This window comes from Tubulanus polymorphus, chromosome 4 (assembly GCF_964204645.1).
Source record: "Tubulanus polymorphus chromosome 4, tnTubPoly1.2, whole genome shotgun sequence".
NCBI lineage: Eukaryota > Metazoa > Nemertea > Palaeonemertea > Tubulaniformes > Tubulanidae > Tubulanus > Tubulanus polymorphus.
Genome location: NC_134028.1, coordinates 8,095,741 through 8,122,044, shown reverse-complemented (window position 1 = coordinate 8,122,044; position 26,304 = coordinate 8,095,741). Strand labels below are relative to the sequence as shown.

Genomic DNA, 26,304 nt, shown 5'->3' with positions numbered 1-26,304 from the left:
CCATAACGTATTCTTCTGAAATTTAGTATGTTTGTAATGTATGTTTGTAGATTTCGCGTCACGTGAAACTGAAAACTGATCTGACTACGCTATTAGCCTTGTGTGAAAAAACCGACAACGACATCCGATCGTGCGTCAACACAATTCAGGTCGACGATGAAATTCGTTGTCGTTTGAGAAATTTATATTTGAAATCGTTTGTCGTATTTTATTTACCGGTAGCGTTTTCTCTATCATATCAGTTCATTCATGGTCGAAAGAAAGCTATAACTCTGCGCGATGTACAGACCGCTAATGTTGGACAGAAAGACAGTCGCAAAAGTTTGTTCACCTTGTGGCAAGAAATCTTTCGAATGCCCCGACAAAAAAGGTACCTTATTCGTATAGAATCAATGACTCTGGGACCAGGAAAATAACATGTTTTTGTGGTTAATTGATTGGCGTCCTAGCAGATCGACTCGCATGTCAGGGAATAGTCAGGGGGAAAAGCAAGTCAAGTGGCTACCCTGTAGTTTTTGGATATTGTATGCACATGTTTGTATATTGGAGAATCAGTTGAGAATCACAAAAGACTGGAGAAGGGTGGTAGCAACCACACAAAATATTTCTTATTTCTAAATAAATTTTTTAGATTCGTTTATACATTGTAGGATTTTACTCATTATATCTTGGCAAAAATCATTTGTCAAATGATTACTCCAAGATTATACACGTGTTAGTGCATGTACAGATTGTACTTATGTTCTTATTTCTGTTGCAGGCGGCGCTACATAAACCCAAACGATCGCGACAAAACAATGCCCCAAGAAACAGTGGCGGAAAACAACACAACGCTATCATCACGGTCAGTTGAACCTTAGCGAGAAATTATCATCATTGTAGATTATCGATTGTTACGCATTGATATTTATTTTGTTTCGGTGATGATTGTAATAAAGGTTTAGTCATATACTGCGTATAGTCAGTGGCATCGGGGAATACGAGAAAATCATGCAGGGTCTTTACGATAACATCCTCAACATGAGAATCAAAGATACACGATTAGAAACGGTAAGTTACGTAAAACGTTAGATATCGGTGTTCTCAGATGGTTGGGTACTGATGAAAATTGCACGGGACATTTTTAGCCAAATGCAGAATAAGAGTTCGACAAATACACAATACAGTAGAACTCACATAATTCGGATGACTAGGGACTGCCCAGATTTCTCCGAATTATGAATAATAGATACCATGGTTCCTCATTAAATGGATCAAATATTTAATCCGAATTAAATGAAAATCCAGATTGAAAAATCCGAATTAAGCGAGTTCTACGGTATTAAAATCTGTCTTATCCAGTATGAAGTTTGTGATGATAAATCTGCATAAAAGTTTGTGCCAGATATTGAGGAAAAGTTTCAAAAATACGCTACTAGACTTGAAGTAGCTGAGTGCTGAGTGATAAGTGTTGATTATATCAACCGATCAGTCCGATCATCATAACCGATCAGTACCAAGTTGGGAGGAGCTTGCAGTAGAAAATTGTGTTTTTAATTCAACACAATTCAGTTCTTCGTCGAACATGTTTTTGATTTGTTCCGGTCGTATTATTTTTTCAGGTGAACTATTCTAACGAATGGTTATGTTTCTCCGATCGATTGCTACGCATCGTCAATCAATCTCAGGATTACACGATGATGCGTTACGTGCCATTTACTATGGTCACTTTTCATTTGCTGTTCGCGTCGAATAACAACCCTCCGATACAGTGGCCGAACAGCCAGTATGAGGTAGGTTTCGAAAGGACTACACTTTGCACTCCGATTTTAGTGCTTGGAAATCAGGGGCTAGTTGCTCAAAAGTTGATCAAAGTTAATCAGTGGATAGTTCACGTACTGGATCCAGTTCCATAGTGTTAGAGGTAACTGTGAGTTAAAATCAGTCTATTTTTAAATGAGTTTCAACTTCCGAGTCAAATCTTCAAACCAGAACTGTCGAACTGGGTCCTGACTTCATTCATTGTTACTATTGATATATTTACTGGTTAACTCTAAATTATGAGCAAAAGCCCCTGACTAACAGTTAACTTGAATGTTTTTTATTATAATACAAATAAGTTTTTGTAGCTTTATTTAATTTTCTAACCTAAGTCAACAAAGTTCATGCAAATAAATACATGCTAAGGTCCAAAGGACACTGTAAGCAATTCACTTGAAGGGGAAAGCTATTCTAATGTTACATGTCCTGATTGTCAATTTCCCATATCTATTTCAGTCTTGAACGTACTTCTTTCATTCCATCGTTTGTTCGTTTGTTTTAGAACTATCTGAAGCTGACGAAAACTCAGAATCTCATCAACTCATTGATGTCTGACATTTCTCCGAAAGTTCGCCATTACCTCAATCAACGTAAAGTTGTCCTGGAATTACTGCCGCCATTGATGAACGTCATTCATCCTAATATTCGTCCAGTAAGTTGTTGTGTGATGACTTTGTTTTGTCCTGGACCTGGTTCCAAACTTGTATGTTTAAAGACCTCCTTTTCTCTCTACGTATATCCTATCTTAGAAAATAATACTTTATTCAGAAGCCTTAATTTGTGGTCCCTGGGCCTTATTTTACTGGAACTGGTTCCACAGCTTTAACTATGTAATCAATGGTACGATATCCACACTCAAACGTGGTGAACAGATGATAAGATTAAAACCCACTATTTACAAATTAAAAGAAAATCTAAAATCGAGAATTTATTTATTGAAACAATCTAAAATATAAGAACACGACGTTTCGATCTCACACTAGACAGAGACTCTTACAGAGATGGGAATTCCCTGCGGATCCGCATTTTCTGGTTTTCAAGTGTATTAGGTTTTCCAATTCATGTAAATTATTCGATAATTAATTATTAACCGCAGATTTTAGCTTTGCATGATATCATCCCTGCTTTTGACCTCTCAAAGTTCTCTCAATAGGGAGATTTTCCCAATTGATTGATTGATCAATTAATTGTATTTGATTTCTATTAATTTGTCGTGTCCCTTACAAAGCCACCGCACCTGCTAACTTGAACCAAGGGATTTTCCTAGCTGACTGGATTTGAACTATGACCTAAACCTTTCAATGCGTCTACATTGCGGTGCAGTATATAACTCAGTGATTGGTTTCGCTAGTACGCCGCACTACGGTGTATTAATGTAATTATTGATTAGTTTTAATCTCTAATAAAAGATGGCAGCACCGGTCAAACACTGTTGAGTATTAGTATTGACTAGTATTAGCATTATTAACTAGCAATACACCGCGCTGCGGTGTAGATTCATCATTATAGTGGTATGCCTGTTATTCAGCACACTGGGGGGAACTTTTAAAAGTTTTAAAATTATCTCCAGCACTTTAGGGTATTAAATAGAACTGAAACAGCTAATGTTATTATATCTGGCCCCAGAATTTTAACTGCTTACTCAGTGAATGGGGACACAAGGGAAAAGTCCTTAATTGTCCTGGAAAATGGCTGGTTCATAATCCTACCACTCGCCCTAGTACAAATAACCCGGTACCCCGTATGTCAGAAGTGATGTAACTAGAAAAATATTTTATGTTTTTTTTAGGTCAGTGCTCAACTATACAGTGCACGGGAGAAAACTGAATTGTTACAACTAGTCAAAATAATGATCGCCTATAACCTGACGTATCGGCAAGAGAAAGGCCTAGACGGACAGTACAGTTACATTCTAGAACCGTAAGCATAGCTGACTGTATACAATGTGTTATAGATTTAAATTAAAATCAGAAACTTTTGATTTCGAAAGTTTTTCTCATCGATTTTCAGGCGAGTCGATGAAATTATCAAATTCCCGGGTTTGAAGCAACGCAAACAAATGACTTACAACAGCAAACAGCTTATAGCCAGAGAGGTAATTACAAATATCCTCAAGATTCAGCCCTTATCCCCGGAATAAATAAAACAGACTCAGCTCCGACCAATTCAGATAACTGGTCAATTCCTGACAATTGTGAAATTTTTTTTGCCTATCACTTTCAACTCGGACAAATTTTCATGACCCTAAAATATCAAAGAATGGATGGAATCTATATCGCAGTAAACCTCACCTAACTCAAACTAGGACCGGTAATATTAGCCCGAGTAAAGTGAGGATAGGAAAATAAGATCAGAGGAAATCAAAAAATGATTTCGTTTTCGTCCGATTCGACCAGGTCTGACTTAGGCAAGGTTTACTGTAGTTCGGTTCAATTTGGATTGATAGTCAAGTTTGAGCCTATAGAATCGTGATACGTTTTTTTTTCCGCTTAAGATCGATTTAGAAAAAATGCGAAGATCAGAAGGAACGAATCCGCAACAGGCGTCTGAACCGAAACATAGAAATATCAACCCGACGTCTAGGAATGGGTAGGTTGACGGTCGAAGCCCATTTAATCCGCGCTCAGGGATCTGAGCGGGGTGCGGTTCTGCAGGAGTTAGATTTATACAGCCTAACTATGCGTTCATTCTTAATGTTTTGAAATTACTCAAATATAACTCAGAACTGTATAGAACCTGCTCATCAACAGTGTTATCCATTTTATATCGAAAATGCATTATTTAGCTCTGTGCTGACTAATGCCCTGAAGTGTTGGAGATGATTTGAACATTTTGTAGAAATTTCACCCCAGTGTGTTTTATAATGATCTTTGCTCTAGTACTTTTACAACATGGTGCAGTGTATCACTAGGTACTAATATTTCACCATGTGCTGACATCTTTCAATAGAGATGAAAACTTGTCAATAAGGTCGAGGGGGAGGGGTTCGTAAACTTTAAACTTTTGTGGACAAGGGGAGGGGATTGTTAGGATGTGGACATCCTTCTTCCTGCTTAATTCCTGAAAGCCAGAACAAATCATTTAGTGCATTACATGGATGATTATTTCAACTTCGAATTAGAGGAGAAATAGTTTAAAAGATAATGCATGGAATAACAAACTGTAGTTCAGAGTGTATGGAAAATGATTGAGTGAAAAAAATATATTATTTTACATGACTGATATCCGATGCCTTTAATTGCTTTTATGTCCAATGGGGGGTTAGTGCAATGTGGACATTCTGTGGATAAGGGTGTAGGGGGGTCGAAATTTGAAATTTTGTGTGAGCTTCTTTCATGAGCAGCCCCTTATTGCTAATTACATGAATACACCGTGATGTAGTAGCTAAGTCCATCACTGATTTATACGCCGCACTGCAGTGAATGTGAGCACTGCAGTGTAGACGCTCTGAATATGAGCCACTTAATATGTATATATATATAACACTTAATAAACAGGCTGATATTCTAACCCCTGATGATCTTTTATATTGTCAGTAATTATTCCATTATTGATCTTAAAATAGGGATTGTCCCCATTATTTATTTATTTGGCTCCTAAATTTTGTTTGATTTTTCGATTGAGTGTCCCTTACAGACCCGCCACACCTGCCGGGAGCGAAACAGGGGGTTTGATTTTGAAATCGGAAATCGAAGTACAGATATAGATGTGTGATCGGCGGTCGAGTAATTACTGATGGGCCACCTCTATTTTCTTACTCATCAACGTTTTTTCAGTCTCGAAACGAAGAAAAATGCAGATTTCGTGCCGAATCACAAAAAGATCCTTCAGCCAGTTGCTCTGAAGAAACAAGACGAGGAAAAGGTAATAATTAAACTGCGGCCAGTTTTTCATATAGATCAGTTTTAACCTTCAGCCAAGGCTCATTCAACTGGAAGTTGGTTCAGTTCCATCACGGTACTGTTGCTTCGATTGGAGATTTGTCTAAGGCCATTTCATGAGAATTCTTTAGTCAATCCTCAGAAAGAAGACCATGTTCAGGCTTCTGTCACAAACCTAGTTTTGTCTGAAAACTGGCCGTTAAGCCCGGCGCACACGGGCGACAGTTTCAAGCAATTCTCGAGCAACCGCCCGAATTGCTCGGCGTCGAACGAAAAAATCGCTCGTCTGCGGCAAGGGGCGACAGTGATTGCTCGTTGTCGAAAGGAGTTGCTCCGTGTCGCCCAATATCAAACATGTTTGATATTGGGCGACGGAAAATTGCTCGTCGCCGAGAAATTGCTCACCGATCGCTCGGGAGTTGCCCGTGTGCGGTAGCTAGAGACACCAAGCGACAAGTGGCTCATCAACTAGCCAATGAGAGAGCGAACAATTATCATGTGATTCAACCAAATACGGCACCAGTCGAGGCTGTAGCGTGGCCATCTTGACAAGTCACATGATACAGATGTTTGCCAGGAAAGATAATCGCTTGTCCGTCGCCAGTGGTAGCACACGGGCGACACCAAGCGATCGATTGCTCAACGGTTGCTTGCAAATCGGTCGCAGCAACAGGCGACTAAAAATTGCCTCGTGTGCGCCAGGCTTTAGCATTCAGAAGAATAGAAAGTCAGTGAAAGTGGCTCGTGAAAATTGGAGAATATTATCACTTTGAAAATTCACTGATTAAAAAGTATTGAAATACGGATGGCGAAAACTTGTATATTGCGTATTGAGTCGATCCATAATTCTTCTTAAAACTTGTAGAGTTTACACGAAATTTGTATGTTGAAAATTGTGTCCGCTAATTTCGAAGTTAGATGAAAATTTATTGAGTAAAAGAAAAATTCATGTGAAAACTTCCAGGGACCAGTTTTGAGGCTAGCACAGCTTATGAAAAAAGGACATAATCGACGAAGATTTTGAAAATTTACTGCTTAAGAAAATTAAATGAAAAAGGAGTGCGATACTTTTGAGATGTGTGGGGCGTGGGCGCGCGCTAATGGAAAATTATGTATGCTAATTAAGAAGTTTATAATCAAAAATGTGAAAGTTTTATAAACGTCTAGTAGGTTTTGTTTTTGTTTTTTTTTTTAATTACGTATCTAATCACTGCATCCAAGTGTGGCTATTTTATCTACGGTGTATGAATTGTTGATATAATGTTTTAGTATTCACGTGGACGTATAAACTATAGTTTATATTATACGTTCATACTATTCACCAGGGGTCGGGCGCAATAATACTAAACACAAATAGTCGCATTTTTTTCCTTCTACGACGGAAACATTTCTACACAAATATCATTTGTTGTCGTGTCCGATTTTCATTGTGTTTTAACTGTTCCCTTTGTACACACTGTGAGCTTGGAGTAATCATTTGTCAAATGATTACTCCAAGCTGCGAGACAGCGCGCGTTTACGATGTGTAAACATGATGAACAGATCTCCACAAGGACGTGCGCACGCGCACGCATCAAAACTCATAGTTTGATGAATTAATTCTTCTTTGTAAATCACGGGCAAATATTATGACAGCAGACCGGCAATTCAATCAATGCTCGGGTCATGTTTGTAATCGTTTACCGGTCGATGTCAAGTGTCGTTGAAAGTGCTTACACTCCCGGTATCTATTCTACCCGGCTGGATTCGTAGCGAATTCTCGATAATTGGAAAGCAATTCGGTTCGACTTTTCGAGTGTCGCGCCGTTTTGTAATGTTATTTCGTTAATTCTTTCCGACCAGCAGCCGTTAAATTTCTAAGCCGTTAAGAGTACCCGCGCGGTCCAATCGAACCGTTTACTTTATTGTTTTTTCTTAATTCATCGCAAAGTCGTATTTCGTTTTATGTTCCATTTCCGGCTTTGAGCAACAAAACGAATCCACTCGACTACGGCGGAATTTCAATTTCGATTATGAATTTTTGCGGTATTATTATCATCGAAAAGAAGTTTATTTGTGCACGCGTGGTGAAATAAATCGGTCCATTCGGTCGGCGACAGCTAGTCATCCTGTCGATCATCGCGGCCCACCTTCGAGTCCGTCGGGAGCGCGGTGAATTGGTCGCATTAATAAAGCTATACTGGTTTTAATCTACGCAGATTTGAATTATGTCGACGGTTCGTACGCCGCGTCTCGGGTCTCTGCGGTACGGGTCGTTGTCAGCGCCGGAATGGAAATGATGGGTTTGCTTATTGCGGACGCAATACAATCATTCTATTAGCTTTATGGCGTTTTTGATCCCGGTGCGAATTTCCATCGATTTATCATCGCGCGACGTTTGCGTCGGTGGCTCGCGCGCGCGTTGTTTCACGCTAGCTCCGCGCCGATTTAATTATCTTCTTATTAAAGACGTGTTATCCGCGTGGTCGGCGTTCGGGGGCCCGCGATGAAAGCGACCGGGCGAGTGTATCGCGCGTCTCCGGACGTTAGTATAGGGTATCACTCGCTTGGGCGAGTTCGAAAACGACGTAAATCGAGATTTCCTGATCACCTCCCGTCTCAGTACAGCCGTTGTCAGCCGACGCGGCGATCAATAATGCGCGCTGCAACGCGCACACGACAACCGAGGGGTTAGCGTGATCTGTAATCTTACACATGATAATGCTCAATAATGTCTTGTTATTCTTTACTCGATGGTATTTATGCAATTTATCCCGCGCGACTGACTATCTGTGATCGAATTATCGCCGGTCTAACCTACTACAATCTCGCTCAACGCGCCGCGCGAATGCGCTATTTCATCGAATTAGACGTCTGTATTTCATCTTATGGTTAGCGGATATTGTCAATTTTCGCGGGTCCTCGGGAGGTGGCGTCTAGCGCTCGCGATTTTTTGCGTTCGTTCGCCCCGAGCTAATTCTCCACTTCTTCGTCGATGAAATTTGCAACTGATAGGCACGATGATGCGATATTACCCGGCTCGGTTGCCTTATACCGCGGCTAACTTCGTTGGTGCGGTGGAGATGCTCTCGCGCCGGAAATCTTCATTTTCGATGATTGTCAATGTAATATGGTGCAATCACGGCAACGCGTGTCGTCTGTTTCGTTCAACGATTTAATTGTATCGTAATTGCTATTTATATTCGAAGGTAATTCGCGCGCCGCCTGAATCGGCTGCTTGAACCGCGGGCAATTTTTGTAACGAGTTAACATAAGTACAAAATAGGATCATGATGAGTTTCGCGAATTGTTGGCAATATTTCGCCGACGCGAAGAAAAATTGCATTTCGAGTTTTCCTGTATTCGCCGTTGTCGAGGAGCAGTCCTGGCGACAGCGTCGGCGAGTGAAAATTAATGAAGAAAACGTCATTTCAGGCTCGTGCTGAAATTTGCGAAGTACCCTTCACAAGTTCGGTGCCAACAAATGTTGGTCTAAGATTTTTCGAAATTAGGATACAATGTTCATGTTTTTTTCTCTGTAATGTGTGGAAAATTATAAGTAATCAATTCTCGAATGATTTATTCTGGTACCCGGGTACTTCATATTAAAGATCTGTGCTCTTTCAATACAGTTTTCTTGAAATAGAACCGTCCCTCACTTGGCACTGGCCTGCAAAATAAACGAAGAAAACATCATTTCAGGCCTGTCCCGACCGGGGTGCTGGTGTAACGAACGAACCCGCCTGAAATTTTCAAAGTACCCTTCAAAAAGTCGGTGCCAAAAGATTTGGGTCAAGATTTCGAAATTTGGATAAAATTTTCATGTTTCATTTTTTTCGTGGAAAATGAAAGGTAATCCATTGTCGAATGATTTATTCAGGTACCCGGTCACTTGATCTGCGCCACCTAGCGGTAGAACTAGGCACTACAAACTATATTTCAGTGACATGAGCTTGAAAATGATTTCAATTAAGGAACGGGTCGAAATTAAAAAAGTTGTCCTGACAAAATTTAGCTATCGGCCCTAGGTACGATGTATCCAAATCGCAACGGGAACTTATGTTTGCTAATAAAGAAGTTTCCAGTTTCTAGGCGCCATTTTGTGGCGGTCCCTCGAGGTCCCCATTGTTGCGATGATTTGCGCTCATTTTTAAAACATAAGTTTAGATTGAATATCATATAGTTCTGCAGCCCCTTGCTCGATGAACTTAAGTTATACAGCATTTTAAAGGAATTGAAATGCAGATATTTGCTGGCGATTCTTGGAATTTTTGAACGCAACAATTGAGAACAGTGACGATGTGAAACCAAGGACCGCATATCTTAACCGTGCGTAAAAGAAACCGCAATATTTATTAATTTTAAAATATCTAAGTATCTCTTAAAGCTATATTTCCTATTTTCACAGTGGTTAAAGAGGGTTATTTGCAGTTTAAGCCTGCGTTAAAATCTTTTGATTATCTTTCCTGGCGACTGATCTGTACCCGCCTGAGTTTGAGATTACGCGCAAAAGGGGTCTCCCACTGCGCATTGGAATTTCACTGAACATTGAGATTTGCGACAAGAAATCTTTAAATGCAATTTGATTTCTTCACATTTTCCATGGGGACATTTTGAGATGATAATCCATATCTTGTTTGTACCATATTTTGGCGGGGGCAATTCGTTTAGCTGGTTTCGGGATCCGGTTTGTCCCGCTATTGAAGTCTGAACGGCCCAGTTGAGGAATGGTCGTATACAGCCCGTCCAGCCTAGCACCGATTTTGTGTTCGTTGAAATCAAACGTTTTAGAGTCGATGGTGAAATGTACCAGTCAATTTAAACGCTAAGGACATATTTAACACATATCTCTCTCTGGTAATCCCTCATTCTGGGATCATACGATGAATTTACTGAATCTCAACCTTCTTGTTGGAAAACATCGACCAGAAAACCTTACTGATATAAAATCCCAATATAATATTTAAAGGGGTTCATATCTGTCCCCCATTTGATATTCTGTTTTAGGGGGTCAACGTCCAGTTTGGCAACATTCAGCTGCGCCGCATATTCAAAAATATATACAAACTTAGATTTTTTTACTAGTGTCCAACCATGAGTGGTACATTCGGTTGAAACGCAAATTAGGTTCTCAACTAGGCCACATTTGCGACCAACACAGAAAGTCCCCACTCTTACAAGAAATCCTTTAATTTCCCAACGCTACAAAACTCGAATTCATCAAAGCACTCAAAGACCATTTTCAACCATACGAAAATAAAGGTAATATATAACCTTCAGAAGCAATATTGATAATTAAAAACCAGTATAAAATCTTATTTTTGCGATTTCTTTTCACAAATCTCAATGTTCAGTGAAATGGCGGTGCATAGTGGGAGATCCCTTTTGCGCGTAATCTCAAACTCAAGCGGGTACAGATCAGTCGTCAGGAAAGATATTCAAAAAAATTTCACGCAGGCTTAAACTGCAAATAACCCTCTTTAACCTCTGTGAAAATTGGAAATATAGCTTTAAGAGATACTTAGATATTTTAAAATTAATAAATATTGCGATTTCTTTTACGCGCGGTTGAGATATGCGGTCCTTGGTTTCACATCGTCACTGTTCTCAATTGTTGCGTTCAAAAATTCCAAGAATCACCAGCAAATATCTGCATTTCATTTCCTTTAAAATGGTGTATAAATTGATTTCGTCGAGCAAGGGACTGCAGAACTATATGATATTCAATCTAAACTTATGTTTTAAAAATGAGCGCAAATTATCGCAACAATGGGGACCTCGAGGGACCGCCACAAAATGGCGCCTAGAAACTGGAAACTTCTTTAGTAAAGAAGTTTGAGTCTGAGCCCGATAACCGTTGTCGCCCATGGCTTGTTTTGATGGTATCTTCAGCCATTTTTAAATTGAAACTCGGAAAGATGTTGTGAAGTCATTTTACACAGATTCTTTTATTTATCGGGTCAACTCGAAGAAAAATGCGTGCTGTCATCTAAGCACCGCCACACTGCATTCACTCTGCTCTTTGTGTTTCAAGTCAGTGAAAATTTTCCGGGTTAAATCTTTTCGTCGCGATTTTTAAATAGAAAAAAATACGATTTGATTTTTCCGAACGCGCGTGTCGCACAGAAATATTTTGTGTCGAGTGTAAATTGAATGAATAATTGAAGGGAATAGGGAAGTTAAGGCTTATATATTTTCATCTGATTAATTAGTAGTAAATAATTGTTTTTCCCATCTCGTTTTTGTGCGTAGTTTCACGGTTCAGTTTATCCAATCCGTCTAAAACGGCCGACAAAAGCGGCCGGGCCTCGGAAAAAACGCCATCAATAATTCACGCGGTTAACTTGTACTAGTAACCTGTGACATAGGGCGGTCTCGCGATCCGGCGTTTTTGTGAGTATTTGCGAGCGAGCGAGCGCACGCGTCGGAAAAATCGTCCTTAATTGCGTCTCTTGAATAATTGAGCGAGTTAATTTACTAAACAGCGAACTAATACACGTAAACGAAGTCTAATAAATATCATTGGGCGCGTTCGCGACGCACTAGACAGATTAGATAATTGACATTACCGATGGAAAAAAGTCGATGCGAAGTTAATATAACTAATGTCGGTAGAGATCGGGGAGTTCTGGTAATAAATCTTGGCGGTCGGCATTGTCTCTAGTGCACACGAGGGATGTAACGCTTATGTATTAATTGACCCGTCGATAATGGTTGGGCGTTGACCGTAAAAACAAACCCGGTTTAAATAATTACTCGAGAGTTTCGTGTCCGGGTGGGCGCGCTCGTCGTTACGTTCAGTGATAAATGACGCCGAGCGTCGATCGAAATGTTTGAGGGATATTTTTTGCCCAAATATACGGGGTGGCCACTGACCTGGAAAACTCAGGGAATCATAAGAATCTGGGGAAAAAAAATCGAACAGGGAAAGCTCAAGGGAATTTGACAGATTTTACCAAAAAGCTGGAATACTGAAAAATGAATGAATTGTAACATTTTAAACCTAGAAATATCTCAGATTCACTCGCAGGAATTTTGTGTAATGGAAAATCAGGGATTTGTAGATGAGCGGAAAGATATTCAGTTAGATATTTAGGCAAATGGAAATGAAAATGGAAATATCAAATTCACCTATAGAGGTCGTTTTAGTAAAATACATGTTCTAAAATAGACTAAATATCTCCACCCCAAGTTTGAAGGTCTACAAGGCTCGGTTTCACGGTAATCGATTTAAGATGAAATGAATCAATCGAGAAATAAAATGGATTGAAGAGATAATCCTTTTTATGAAACTGATCACAGGGAGGAGTAAAAGTCTTAATACTAATAATAATAATTATAATGATAATAATAATAATTATTATTATAATAGTAATAATAATGATGATAATTGATAATAATAATAATTATTATGATAATGATAATCATGAAAGGGCCTCGAAACAAGAAAGTCGTATTGTAGTCGTATTTGGAATTCTCTGTCCTGTCCAATGATTGGATACATCAAATTTGGCCCGACCAAAAACGTCGGACCCGGCCTGAGCCGAGTTTTAGCACAGAACAAATGATTATTTTGTAACTGGTTCCGGAAGTGACTCACTTTGCTTTGTTTGTTTGAGCATTGTTTTGTATCGAGTGAATGGTATGCGTGTGAACGCGTTCTCTAATTAGACACGGGCCAAATTTGGCTCGAGTCTAGTCCACGCTCGGGCCAAATCGTCTCCGTGTGAGCTCGAAAGAAGTAATATCGGGTCCAAAATATCATAAATGGTCGCGACGATTTGGACTTGATACCGATTATGGACTCTCCGGCTATTTTCATCTAGGCCTATCGATGGACTTCGTTGATAGATATGTATGCCACTGGCTTTTATCATCTAGCCATATTTAGCGGTGAAAATGTTCAATATTTTTATCGACGCGATATTTTTGTTACTTGATCGAATTGATTGTCATGGATTCATGTCGTCACGCATTACTGTACATATGCAATATGTATCACCGTAAATGTATGTGTATATATATATATATATATATATATATATATATATATATATATATATATATATATATATATATATATATATATATATATATATATATATATATATATATATATATATATATATATATATATATATATATATATATATATATATATATATATATATATATATATATATAAATGCACCCAAATAATTGAAATATGTTGTTCATTTAGATAACAAACTGATTTCCTAAAAGGTTTGAAATCTGTTACTCAAAAAAAAACGACCGTTAAGTATAATTTCCCCCGAGAATTGTGCAAAGTCAATTTTCCTTTAAAAAAGAGGGGGGAGTTTCCGACCTTATACCAAAGCAAATGAACAGCGCGCAAGGTTTCTTGGTCGATGGTTCTTCTAAAGTCAATTTTTCAAATCTGTGTAATTTATGTGTAGGAAATTAATTGTTACATGGAACTCCTCGGAATGACGTCATTCGGCGGAGCTCCGTTTAAAATGTCAAACCGGACGAATGACGTCTAAACGTCCATTTAAACGGAGCTTGGAGGACCCCATCCTCGCTTGCCAGGGGTCCGGTATCGCTCCCCGAACTCGCTCCCACCAGTTCGAGGAACGGCTTTAGCATAGCCGGTTCGAATCCCTTGACGGGTGAAGATGGGAGGATCCAGTAATGTTTTGTTGAACCCTATTTTCGACAGATAAAAAATTTATCCAGTCCCCCTCACCTGACTCCAGTGTGGGTGTGATGCGGTTGTAATGGAGCGTTACGGCAGCAGGTCGCATAGTGATAATGGCAATAAAATAAGGTATAAAAAGAAAAAAAGAAACAATGCCTAACGAAAACATGCTCTGTTGTTTGACAGATTAAGCGTGATTGTGTTTAGTGCTTTTCACGTGTTTCGTTTCTCCGCGTTTCCATTTTTGTCGTTTTGAAATTCACACAATTACTCAATTACCTGTCTTGTGTACTTGTGTAACAATCTAAAATTAATTTCGTTTTCAATGAACGTACCAAGTTTGAACGTGTGCATATACCATATAAAGTGCAAGCTTGTTTTCTAACTCAACTCGTTGGGCTTCAACACTTGAAATTGGCTAATTTTCGGATCCTCATTTTACAGGGTTCCTACGATTCCTTGATTCCATAAAAACCCTAAATATAAAATGCTTTAAGGGTGCTTGAAAGTCCTTTAATTCGAGCAAAATGCCAGAAATCCTTAAAAACTCCTTGGGCCCAGTTTTATAGACTGGTATTACCTTTAACCGGGGGGTCACGGGGGATTGATAATGAATTGTGTTAGCCCCGGGCTAAAGATAATACCGGTCTATAAAACCGGCCCCTGTTTGTTTTGAGAAATAGGGACTTAGAAATTTCAGAGGTTGTACAGTAGACTATGCCTAAATCAGTACACCGTTGAGACAGACCCGGATCTGTTGCCCAATATGACAGTCACCGAATTAGAATGGATAAAAATTTGCTGAGGAAATTACAGTGGTTTACTGCGAGATAAACAGCGCTGATTTAGGAGAGTTTACTGTAATTGGGATGAAAGTGAAGCAGACACTTCCTCGAAATTGGAAAATTTCTCCTTTAAAACTCCATGAAAACTCCGTATATCCAGGAATGACTGATTTTTTGCCAGGACCCCAATTTAACATTGGCATTTTATTTTTTTCAAGGCGTATATATATATATATATATATATATATATATATATATATATATATATATATATATATATTTTTGATATTAAAAATTTACAATTCGATAGAGGTTTAAACTTCATACCACTCCGAAAGTGTTAAGCCGTTCTTCAAAAAATCCTTTTGTCACTAGCCGTCTCATCCGGTGGCGAAAAATCAAATATTGATATATATAATCTAATCCCTCGCACTATTTATTTTACGTATCGAAAAACAAGAAACTCGTTCGCGCAAAATGAAAAAAAAAAGAGAGAACGTATCTATTTTTCATTTTGCTCAGATTTTCAAAGGCGAAGCCAACTCGTGTGTTCAAAAGAGTCAAATGTTTGAAATATAAATCTTCGCGTTTCACCGGCCGATTTGCGCGCGCGACGTCATAAGTCTATTCAGCGCCGGGAATCGGATATCAAGCATATAACGACGTTGATTAAAACAAAAATCATTGCAATTCCGATAAGTCTCAAATCAACGGTCGGATAATAAAACTTTTTCGTAGCCGGTTTCCGCGCGCCGTCGTCGTAAACCGAGCGAGCCTATTCTGCGTCGCTTAAAATAGTTGTCAGGTTTTTTAATTTTCTTCAAAGAGCTTTAACATCAAAGTGGCGCTGGCAAATCGTAGCAAATCGGTTTTTAAATTGAATGCCGTTCGCTAATAAGCGGCCGGGAAAATATTGTTTGACTGCAACCGAATTAATTAAACGGCAAAACAAGGCAAGATTTGTGTAATCCGCGCGCGCGGTTTGCCGTTTCATTTCTGACAAGAGATGATGAAAGAAAACCAACTTTCTCGACTACAGCCATGACGAGGGGCGGCGAGGAATCAATTCATTCCATTCGCATAGGTTCGTGTTCTACGCCGGAGAGGCCTTGGTTAAATATCAGTCAATACCACGCGACGATATGGTAAAAGACGAAACAAACTATTAAAACGTAATAAATGTATATAGCTATGACAAAGCTAACGACAACTCGATTATTAGATTGTTACCATCTTTGTAAATGTATCGGTTTGTATGCTGCTTTTAATATTTCAACTAAAAACTAACATTGAAGTGATGAATTAAGGATATCAATATTTCAGACTATTGTCATGAAATGTAACATGGTTTACTTGGCAACCATTCTAACCGATCTAACAAACATCCCCCCTCTTTACCCCCAATTTTATCTTTATTTTTTTCAACGAAAACTCAACACCGAGTATATTTATTTATGTAAGTATCGATTTATTTATTTATTTATTTATTCATTGAGGAGTGTTCGAGATAATGCAATTTCGTGCCCGGTATTATGCGCCGAGGGTTTGATATTTGATGTTAATTCATCCGACACTTCTGAGCAATTTCCAGTCAATACTTTTGCAATTAGAATTACTCTGACAGCGAAAATAGATCTAATGAGTTCCTGATTACGAGAGAAATCAAATTGTCGACGCTAATCTTATTTTGCAGTAGACACACATCGAACGTGTTGGTGAGGGTTGATGGTTCGATAGTAATCGTCTCGCCGACTGGTCGGTGACGCCAGCTACAGCTTGGATAAGTCGCTACGGCTTGGAGAAGTCGTTTCTGATTCGATGGGCTCTGATAAGTCGTAGATTGATATTGATAGGAAATCGGTTCAGAATTCGAGGGGGCAGTCACACTTCGCGGGGGATCAGTCCATATCTCAAAGGCGAAAAAATGTCAGTGTCGGATTCTCATCGAAATCAGCCCGGCGGCAAGTGCTCAGAGCTGCATGCTATCAATTGTTCCTGATATTCAGGATCGGTATTTGTTACTATTCTATAACGATACTGATCTTTTTGTTTGATGCATACATCATGAGATGAAATATGTTCGAATTCAACAGTAAGACCCTCAGTATACTGAGGGTCTTAATAATGATAATGATAATAATCTTTATTGTTTCTTACTGGTCTTACTGTTGAATTCGAACATTTTCTTTCATATTTCAATGAAATTTTACTGGAAAAATTCAATTTCTTACTGATAGCACTTAAAAGGTTGGCAGCCCTTGACAGTGCTTGTCTTATTTTTGTTTTTGACAAAATGTGATCATTTTTAAGTTTTGCTCTCTTAACTAAACGACGGCGTTGAGTAATATCACAAGTGAATTAGTGAAATGATTTTTGTGTCGAAGATTTTTGTGTTTTGAAATATCTTCCAATCAATAGAGACACAATAGAGTAGAATAGCCACACCCTGACGCGGAGAACAGATGAAATAAGTTCAAAACCCACTATATAAAGCGAACTGTTTTTATGCAAGCGAATTATTTTTTTTCTTCAAAAATTTAAATCATAAGACACGACTTTTCGAACTCCCACTATTTAAATATTCGCTTGAGTCTTATAAACTTCGTGTATAGTGGGGTTTTGAAATATTACAATCAGACACCTCTTGTTGTATCCGAATTTCGAGACATCTTTTCAACGAGAAAAAAAGCCGGCAAACCGACTTGCCGAGATATACGATGTTATTTCAGATACTGAAAGACAATAGAGACGGTAGAGAGACAATACAAAATCGACTGTTTAATCAACTTAATTGAGATTTTGATGATATCCAATTCTCAGTCGGAGGGCGGCAAGCCGGTGACGCGAGGTGTAATTTAATTAACCAGACAACTCTTGCGGGCTCGGAGCAGCTTTACACCATTTTCCACATGAACGCCGCCGCTATCTGTGTATATTGCTACCATTAAATTAGCACTCGTCCAAATCACCGCTCATCAAGCCTCCTCGAACTATTGTTCTCGTCGCCACTTCAATTTATTTTTCTCATTCGAGGCGATTATTGCGTTATCGCGCGGCAAAATTCGCGTAGCATCTGGGCATTGTAAGGTGGTAAACTTCGTTTGCCGGAATAGAGATTGAGTTTGAAATGATGTGCGGCGAACGCGCGGTTTTGATGTTCGGTTCACGGTGTTCAATGCCGCAATCAGAGATATGATTGGTAATGTAATCTCGGTCGTGTACTCAACTTGTGTAAATGTAATATATTATAATGATCTCATTTCACTGCTGTCTCGCTGAGTCTCGTGTGTTCGCATTTCCCTTCCCTACATTTGTTGATTGGTCATGTTAGGTCCCCCTCAAATCTATATCTATTCCTAATGGGAACCCGTAAAACCAACTATCCCACCAAGTGGCGTGACGAAGATGCTGTCTGTGTAAATAACTTAGTTGTAATTTACTGAGACAAGTTTATATTTCCTGTTATTTTGTAAATATTGTATATTTTATAGTCTCCCTTGTTATACTATAGAAATGGTTGGATTGTACGTAACTAAAATACTAATCCTAATCCTTACGTTGTCAGAATAAGTTCATTTTCAATATATGGATTCGGGAGCCTAAAATGTATAGGCTCCCGAATCCATATATTATCACACCTACCAAAATATAGAATAAATTCATTTCTCCTACTCGGATATCGGTATAGTTTACATAAATGATTGATTTATTTAAGAGTTCATTTGGTTATAATTGAAATGTAGAAGAAATCGAACGCGGAAGACCGAGTTACTACTAGCGAACCTGGTGGATCCTCGCCTGCCACATGTGAAATCCTCGCTTATCATATGGTACCCAATTTTAGATGGTGTTCGTTCTGTTTCCAGCCGCTCTATCGATTCAGGGGCGGGCTTACTGGATTTTCTAGTTTCAACTTAATTTTCATAATCAACCTTTTTGATTCCCAACGAAATAATTATGATTTATTTCTATAAAAGCGCTTTACATGACGAACACGAACACGTAAAATCTCAAAGCTCTTTACATCATTGACACATGGTAGGTGTAGAATTTTGATTGAACTCTTTATTTTTGAAATATAATTTACAGCATAGTGTACAAAGCATAATACAAAATACAGTAAGTTAGACCTGGAGGGGCCTGTAGAAACTAATAAATAATGATATAATTCTCAAAAACCTCAAATGATGATATACACGTAGCCCTAATGTGTTTTGGCCAACTATTTCACATACGACGAAGGGCGGTGACTGAAAGTGATCTGATCCATAAATAATGAGGCTTACTCCAGCCCCACCCCCTCCCCATATCTATATGTAATACCAAAATGATGCATATATGATATAGGTTTTACTCCGTAATTAGAGGCTCCACGAGGAGTACGGCCAAAGATAAACCGGTTAAATTTAAGTCTTGCCCCCTCAATCCCCAAAAAAGTGGCGTTGCTCCTACGATTTGTGGTGCACTACATCAAAAATGACCATCTGGGTTTCTATCGGACTCTGTTTACCAGAGAAACAACGGTTCTATTTACAATATCCCGTTACATTGTCGATAAACATACTGCAAATGCCACGCACTGCTTAACTTCGAAGGCAAACAGAGTCCATGGGTTCCTATATGCCCATTTTTATTATAGCTCTAGTATCTTGAGCCTTTAGTAGATTAGATTAGAGTATTTTTTATTGCTCAAACTTATACATAATTTTTCGAGCATAAAAACAAAAGTAAATATATGGTAATATAAGTTTACGTCATACTCCTGCGCAATATCTTAGCATACAATGCAAGTTTTCCTAACACATATCTATCGTTTGAATTTTATAATTTACTAAATTTGTGAATAGTTGGGTTTGCTGTGAAAAATTCGGGTATATGCACATTTCGCAAATTCGCAGTATTCGTTGTAGTAGTTTTGGCCTTTCTTGTGTTAGCCGTAACGCGGAGCTATAAGCGAACTGTCCAGTCGACATCGCATTTCAACGTAAAGGGGTTAAACCGTCGAGATTAACTGCTTGATAAAGTAATCGTTTGCTGCTATTTGACTCTTTTGATAATTAGAATTCGTACCGAGGATAGGGAATATTATATATGTATATATATTGTATTCACGTCATTTTTATGCCCGTCATATGTAGTCGTACGGTCGGTTATTAATTTTCCCTTATACGGACTGTTTCCATCCCGTAGTGTGATTAACATCTTCCTAATCTGGTTTATCGTACGCGGATTAGCTGATTAATCGAACAAGAGAACCACGCCTACGCTTACCATACCGTGATGATAAGCCGTTCGTTTCCCTCTTATCATATCATGTGTACTAATATGTATGTATAAATATCTTTATATTATCTGCGTCGTTTTTCATAATATATACTGCGTGTATAATATGTAATCCTCTTTGTTACGGCGAGGTGAAATCATAATTAAAGTAATTGAAGTCTGATGTTTCAGTATTAATATAGTGTCCGATGTTTAACACCGTCGTATTAGCATCACACCATATCTGTGATCTAGTCTTATTGTGCCTCGGCGCTAAGTCTCTCCCCGGTGCGTTGCTGCCTGCATTAAATCGGCTCTGAAATCCCTAAAGTCGTCGCCAATCTCTATCTAAGACTCGGCGCAGATTATCGCCGCGCAAACCGTTTGCGAGCGCGCGCGCACGCCGCTGTTTATCATCTTTCCCCGTGTACACCGCGCTGGTTGCTCGTATTATTATTAGTTCGACTATTTGTTCGAATCAGCGTGACTTCAAAGATGGCACGGGTAAATATGAGCAAATCCGCGGCATTAACACCACAGATATCCAACACTCCTTTATGGGCCCTAATTATCTTGGCAAATTGGTTATAAGAGGATTACCGAGGCAGCATTGATGGGCCTTGATGAGCATTATTAAGTAGTCTTTTGTCGAGCTATTCCTACGTTTGAATAGCCGCGCGCTCGAATAAGCCGAGGATCAGGTACCGTGCATGTAAACAGAGCTATCAGAACGCTAATTAGTTACAAACACGCCATTAAATCATGTGAGAACGACTTGTCAACATCCGAAGTCTCCGTTCGCCGCCGCCGCCGCCACGCTTGATAATCGAAAGCAGCCTTTAACGCGACACTCGCGCATTGACTCCGACGGTTTGTGTCTGCGAGGATTAAGATATCTGATTTAGTTTGATTTTCGTTGAAAGCCACGAGTGCAGTTTTTGTATTCTTCGCTCGACGTTCATTTCAAGTCTATAGATGAAAAACGAAAATGATCACTGAAGCTTATGCCGTATACTTTACAGTGGTGTCAGTGATTACTTTACGGACCGCCCATGTGCGCCATCTAAATATAATAAACTTCAGCTAGGTACTTTTATCTACAGATCTGTCCACTCCGAATTACCGAAATCATTCGAAAATTATTGGAGCCAAAATTTTCAAATCCACAGTCACAATACTCGGCGATGTCAAGATTTACAAACACTTTCTTTCAATAGTCTAAGAAGAAAATTTTCAGTAAAAGTATCCGGCCCTTTACTTTGGAATAACATCAGTGAAAATCTAAAAAACATGGAAAATTCTAAACTGTTCCTAAGAAATTATAGAAAGCAACTTTGTGCTTGATTTTATCATACAGTTATTCGAACTAAAATTATTGTTTTTGGAATATTTCAGAAAATAACTGGCTTATTAAATGATTATATCTTAATCAAGCTGTTATCATAGTTTACTTTGATTGCATTTTGTGTGTTAAGGGTTGACTGTGAGCATATTATTTTCTTTATTGCATTTCTCTTTTTTTCTTTTCTCTTTTGAGGGACCTGTTTTATACAAACTATTCCTTAGTTTCTACAGGCCCCTCCAGGTCTAATTTACTGTATTTTGTATTATGCTTTGTACACTATGCCGTAAATTATATTTGAAAAATAAAGTGTTCAAATCAAATCAAATCAAATCAATATCTCAGCTTTTCTCCAACCTTGGAGTAATCAGGCAGCAAGCTCGTTTTTCTTTGATGGAGCTGCTACTATACACGCTATATAGCCGCGATCACCGAGACGATTTTACCTGGGTTAAATTGGCACGGATCGGGCTCGGGTCAAATTTTAACCGTGCCTTATTCGAGCAGAGCGCGTGATCACACGTAAACCACTCACTCAATACGTAACAATGCTTCATCACTCACGCGCGCAATAATTTTGCTCCGTGCTTAATTCTGACTCCGGCCTGGTCCGACGGTTTTGGTCGGTACAAACGCGGGCCCATTTGGCACACCCGCGTGTTTGGCACGGGTCAAAAACGCTCGTGTGATCGCCAGCCCGATTGTCATACTTTTCCAGGGCCGGTTTTATATACTGGTATCATCTTTAACCCTGCGGTTAGCCCCGGGATTACCATATTGACTTAAAAACTATTACAAAGCACAGGCAAGACTTCGCTGTTCATTTTGGCTCCAACAACTTTTCTATCGAAGACGACTTATGGTCTTTCAGTCACGACCAAAATCGAAACTTAGTTGTACAAGCCGCTCGGACAAGATCCTGACCTTTATAACCACGTTCCTTTGGGGTTGGACCAGGACAGATTGATACCTGCATTAATACATTAATATAAAGCACTATATGATATGTAAACCGGGAACCCTCTGGGGTAACGGTTTTACCCCGTGATTCATTTCATTTCGCCTTTTAAAATTCAAATTCGGCGTCGGGAGACGACGCGTTGATGATGCATTTCCACTTCCCCGAGACTTAAAAAATGAAATCTTCTTACAAATAAAGTCGGTTTCAAAAGTCGATGAAACGATATGTAATAAACGACCGTCTGCGTATTGTTTTGTAGGTCTCCAAGGACTTTTTCGGGCGCACGGTCTCGAAAGTGAAGCAGCCGACAACCACATCAGGGACTGGAAACGGTAAGTTTACACTCTTATAAATTTATAATCGCTCTTTTAAAGATTACGTTAAGTTGATAGCGCGCTCGTTTTGGCTTCGGATTAAACGTTGAACTTCGATGCCGTTTAAAGAGTATATAGTGTCGTTGTTGGCCTTATTATTATTTTTTAAGAGAAGACCCGCCCGCGTCCCCCGAGATGTGATCGAGCATCTCAAAGAGATCGTCGACGAAGATTAGTTCAAATAAATCCTCGCCCAATAATGGAGAGAGAGAGAATTAACTCCGAAACGTCGACGTTTTGCCGAAGTTTTCAATTCCATCGACGGAAAGAATGAACGTTTTCACCCGAGGGAATTGTATATCTGAAATTCGAAATTCAGTGTATACAAATCAGTTTCATTTGTCTATACAGAAATGAAATAATTGCGTATCTTATATTTCATGTATTTTTTCGTATTCATCATCTTTATACGCTTATATATGTTTTATATTGATGCGATTTTTTCAGCTGTAATCAGAAAGACGAAGCAAGTTGAAGACGACGCTCTCAGTAAAGATATTTGGTTTCATTTCAAAGAGGGCTATTCGAACGCCGTACGTCGCAATGTGAAAATCCAAGATTTACTCTGATTGCAACGATATAGATATATATTGAATTTCTGCGACTAAGAAATTGTTAATCTCGTGTAAATAAATGGTATACGTATGTGTGAATAACTTAACGATTTGATGATTGTTTGTGATGATAGAATTTCCCACAATTGTCCGCTATGGCAAAATACACGTCTTATGATATTGACGTTTCAGTGCCGTGGTTTAGTTACACAGGGTGGCGCCACTGTGACCCTGAAAACCTGGAAACCTCGGTGAATCAGAAAAATCGAGGGAAAAAAATGATGAAAAACTCGAAGAATTCGACAAATTTTGCACCAGAAAACCCCTGGAAAACTGGGATATACTAACCAAACTATTCTTAATCATTGCTTCATCAAAAATGGATATATTGTTACATTTTAAACCAAGAAATTCAGCTGCCGACTCACTCTGGGAATTTAGCTTTGTAAAATGGAAAAAAACAGGGACAACTCAGGGAAATTGTAAATAAGGGAGAGTGACTGCGCTGTTTAAGATTTGGCTGATCAGATAGATAGATAAAAGTCATTGAATTAAACCAACATTTCTAAAATGAAAGTTACATGCTTCAGAACCGAGTTCACAGCATTCGCGACTTTATGCTAATTTATTCCGGTTATAGAATTTCCTGCTAGATTCGCGTTTGTAACTCGGGTACATTATCCAGACTCGACGACTTGTGCCTGTAATATTATTGACGACGGTAATTCATGTAAGAACACTTGTGTTATCAATCCTATTACACCGAAGGACCACTTTTCCATTATAGCTAATCAACGACACTATTCTTACACTAATCACTAGCGCTTATTTAATCCATTAATTGACAATTGGCGATGTTGGTTAGAGCTACGGAGGAGATGATTCTCTGTCTAGCGGAGCATGTGGCGGGGAGGTACCGACACTGATGATAGCCCCGAGCCATAGCCGTAACTGTCTTACACACTTGCCAGCGGTGGCATCAGAGATCTAACTCGGCATCGAGGCGTAGGCTATTGATATTTGCGTGGACTCCTGGGGCCAGTTGCTCAAAAGTTAGAACATGGACGTATAAGCTATATATATGGTTAGAGTTTATAAGTGGATAGTTGTGTGCACGTACCAAAGTTCATCGCTAAAAATGGCATTTGTCCACAAGTTATCTTTAACCAGCTTTTGAACAACCCCTGACTTTGCATCCGATGATACCATATACCGTGAAATGATCCAGGTCCATGCGAAACCGGGGTTTACCCTTTCAATGGAAAAAAATCCTTGGCGAGAATTCGGTCTTCACAAATACAGGGAGGGTTGTTTCATGCAGTGGAACTTCGATTTCCAAATCGAAAACCCTGTTCCGCTCCCGGTAGGTGTGGTGAGTTTGTAAGGGACACACAAAAATGGGACGAAATCGAAAGCAAATAAATAACATGGTCAACATAATCTTGTGGGCCAAAAGGAAATTGTATTAAACTGGTTTCGTATTATCCAAATCTGGACTGGATATGCTGGAAAACATTGCACAGGTTTCGTCTTAACAAGGTTGAACTGTATTTCAAAATGAATTTCAGAGTGATGTCATCATGTTATAACAGCAATAGCACTAATGTATAGCTGGAATCTGTGGACTGGACAAATAATCATAAAAGTTAAGCTTTCCTATAAAGTTCTCTTTTTTCATATATGCCATCTTGGCGGCGGTTGCGCGGTGATCTGTGATGGAAGTTGACTCGCCATATCTTCAGGCACCGGTGCGAATCGTCGGCCACAAATTAGATCAGCACATCCACTCCATTCTTCATGGCGCCTTAATGAAAATCAAAGTTGTCTTATTGAATGGGAAAACAAATTTCGGTGCGAGGCGTCTTCACAGCGTAAAGTAAATCAACTTTGATTCCTTTACGAGGCCCGTTATATGCATTAGATTAACGACGGCTACGGGCGACATTACTGAATTTAGTTGGCAGCAAATTGAATTTTCTCGGCAATCAGTGTTAGGGATGAGGAGGTACAAAAGCAGATTACAAGCGCCATTGCTATTCTTTACCGATAATGACACATGAGATTGAATTAACGATCACGATTTAACGAGATCAAAATATGGGCCATTCGCCAGTAGTGCCAGTCGGATTGTCTTGTCGGTCGGCTTTTGTCGACATCAATGCTTGTCAAGAGCGAGAGTTGATTCGATGATTTGCTGCTATTCGGCGTTTGAAGATGCGCGCATAACGGGTCAACGATTTCATCTGTTTGCGAAAACAGTCATTATATTAACGGGCATTAAGGCTAGGTGAAAATCGATTGCGGTGGAAAAAAGTTTCAGAACTAAGTTTTAGTCGGTTCGAATATGATATATTAAAACAGGTAACCGAAAAGAAAGCGGATCGATACGGTTGAAAAATAATTTGTCAGAAGTGGGATTCGAACCCACGCCCACATTCGTGGACCAGAACACTCGAGCCCGTAATCAGGCAAGGTTGAACCTTGAGTCTGGCGCCTTAGACCGCTCGGCCATCCTGACAACTGTTTAAAATGGATCGACAATGTCGTTTTATTTGTCGCGTTAAATTTGAACTAGTACGAACTGCTTTTTGTTCGAATGATCCTATGCGAAATATTCAGCGCGTTATGAGAATGTATAATCATTGATTCTTCATGTCCACTATTTGAAAAAATCAATGGCGTCCAA

General features: G+C 39.1%; 1 protein-coding gene and 1 non-coding gene across 2 annotated transcripts in view; one reads left to right on the top strand and one right to left on the bottom strand.

Annotated features, from left to right (window-relative positions):
- LOC141903847 (chromosome transmission fidelity protein 18 homolog) overlaps nucleotides 1-23,681 on the top strand; it is a 29,060-nt gene extending 5,379 nt beyond the window's left edge. Inside the window, exons 13-24 of the mRNA XM_074792187.1 lie at nucleotides 51-149; nucleotides 243-370; nucleotides 761-844; nucleotides 939-1,050; nucleotides 1,602-1,772; nucleotides 2,303-2,452; nucleotides 3,590-3,720; nucleotides 3,811-3,895; nucleotides 4,295-4,389; nucleotides 5,577-5,664; nucleotides 22,950-23,022; nucleotides 23,512-23,681. Of these exons, the coding sequence (XP_074648288.1) occupies nucleotides 51-149; nucleotides 243-370; nucleotides 761-844; nucleotides 939-1,050; nucleotides 1,602-1,772; nucleotides 2,303-2,452; nucleotides 3,590-3,720; nucleotides 3,811-3,895; nucleotides 4,295-4,389; nucleotides 5,577-5,664; nucleotides 22,950-23,022; nucleotides 23,512-23,633 (1,338 nt within the window). The 3' untranslated portion in view covers nucleotides 23,634-23,681. The remainder of the gene's footprint in view (nucleotides 1-50; nucleotides 150-242; nucleotides 371-760; nucleotides 845-938; nucleotides 1,051-1,601; nucleotides 1,773-2,302; nucleotides 2,453-3,589; nucleotides 3,721-3,810; nucleotides 3,896-4,294; nucleotides 4,390-5,576; nucleotides 5,665-22,949; nucleotides 23,023-23,511) is intronic.
- A 2,340-nt stretch (nucleotides 23,682-26,021) lies between these two features.
- Nucleotides 26,022-26,136, bottom strand: Trnal-caa (transfer RNA leucine (anticodon CAA)). Its single transcript has 2 exons — nucleotides 26,099-26,136; nucleotides 26,022-26,067 (listed from the first exon to the last, which is right to left on the bottom strand). It is a non-coding gene; the product is annotated as a tRNA-Leu (tRNA).
- Between the last annotated feature and the right edge of the window lie 168 nt (nucleotides 26,137-26,304).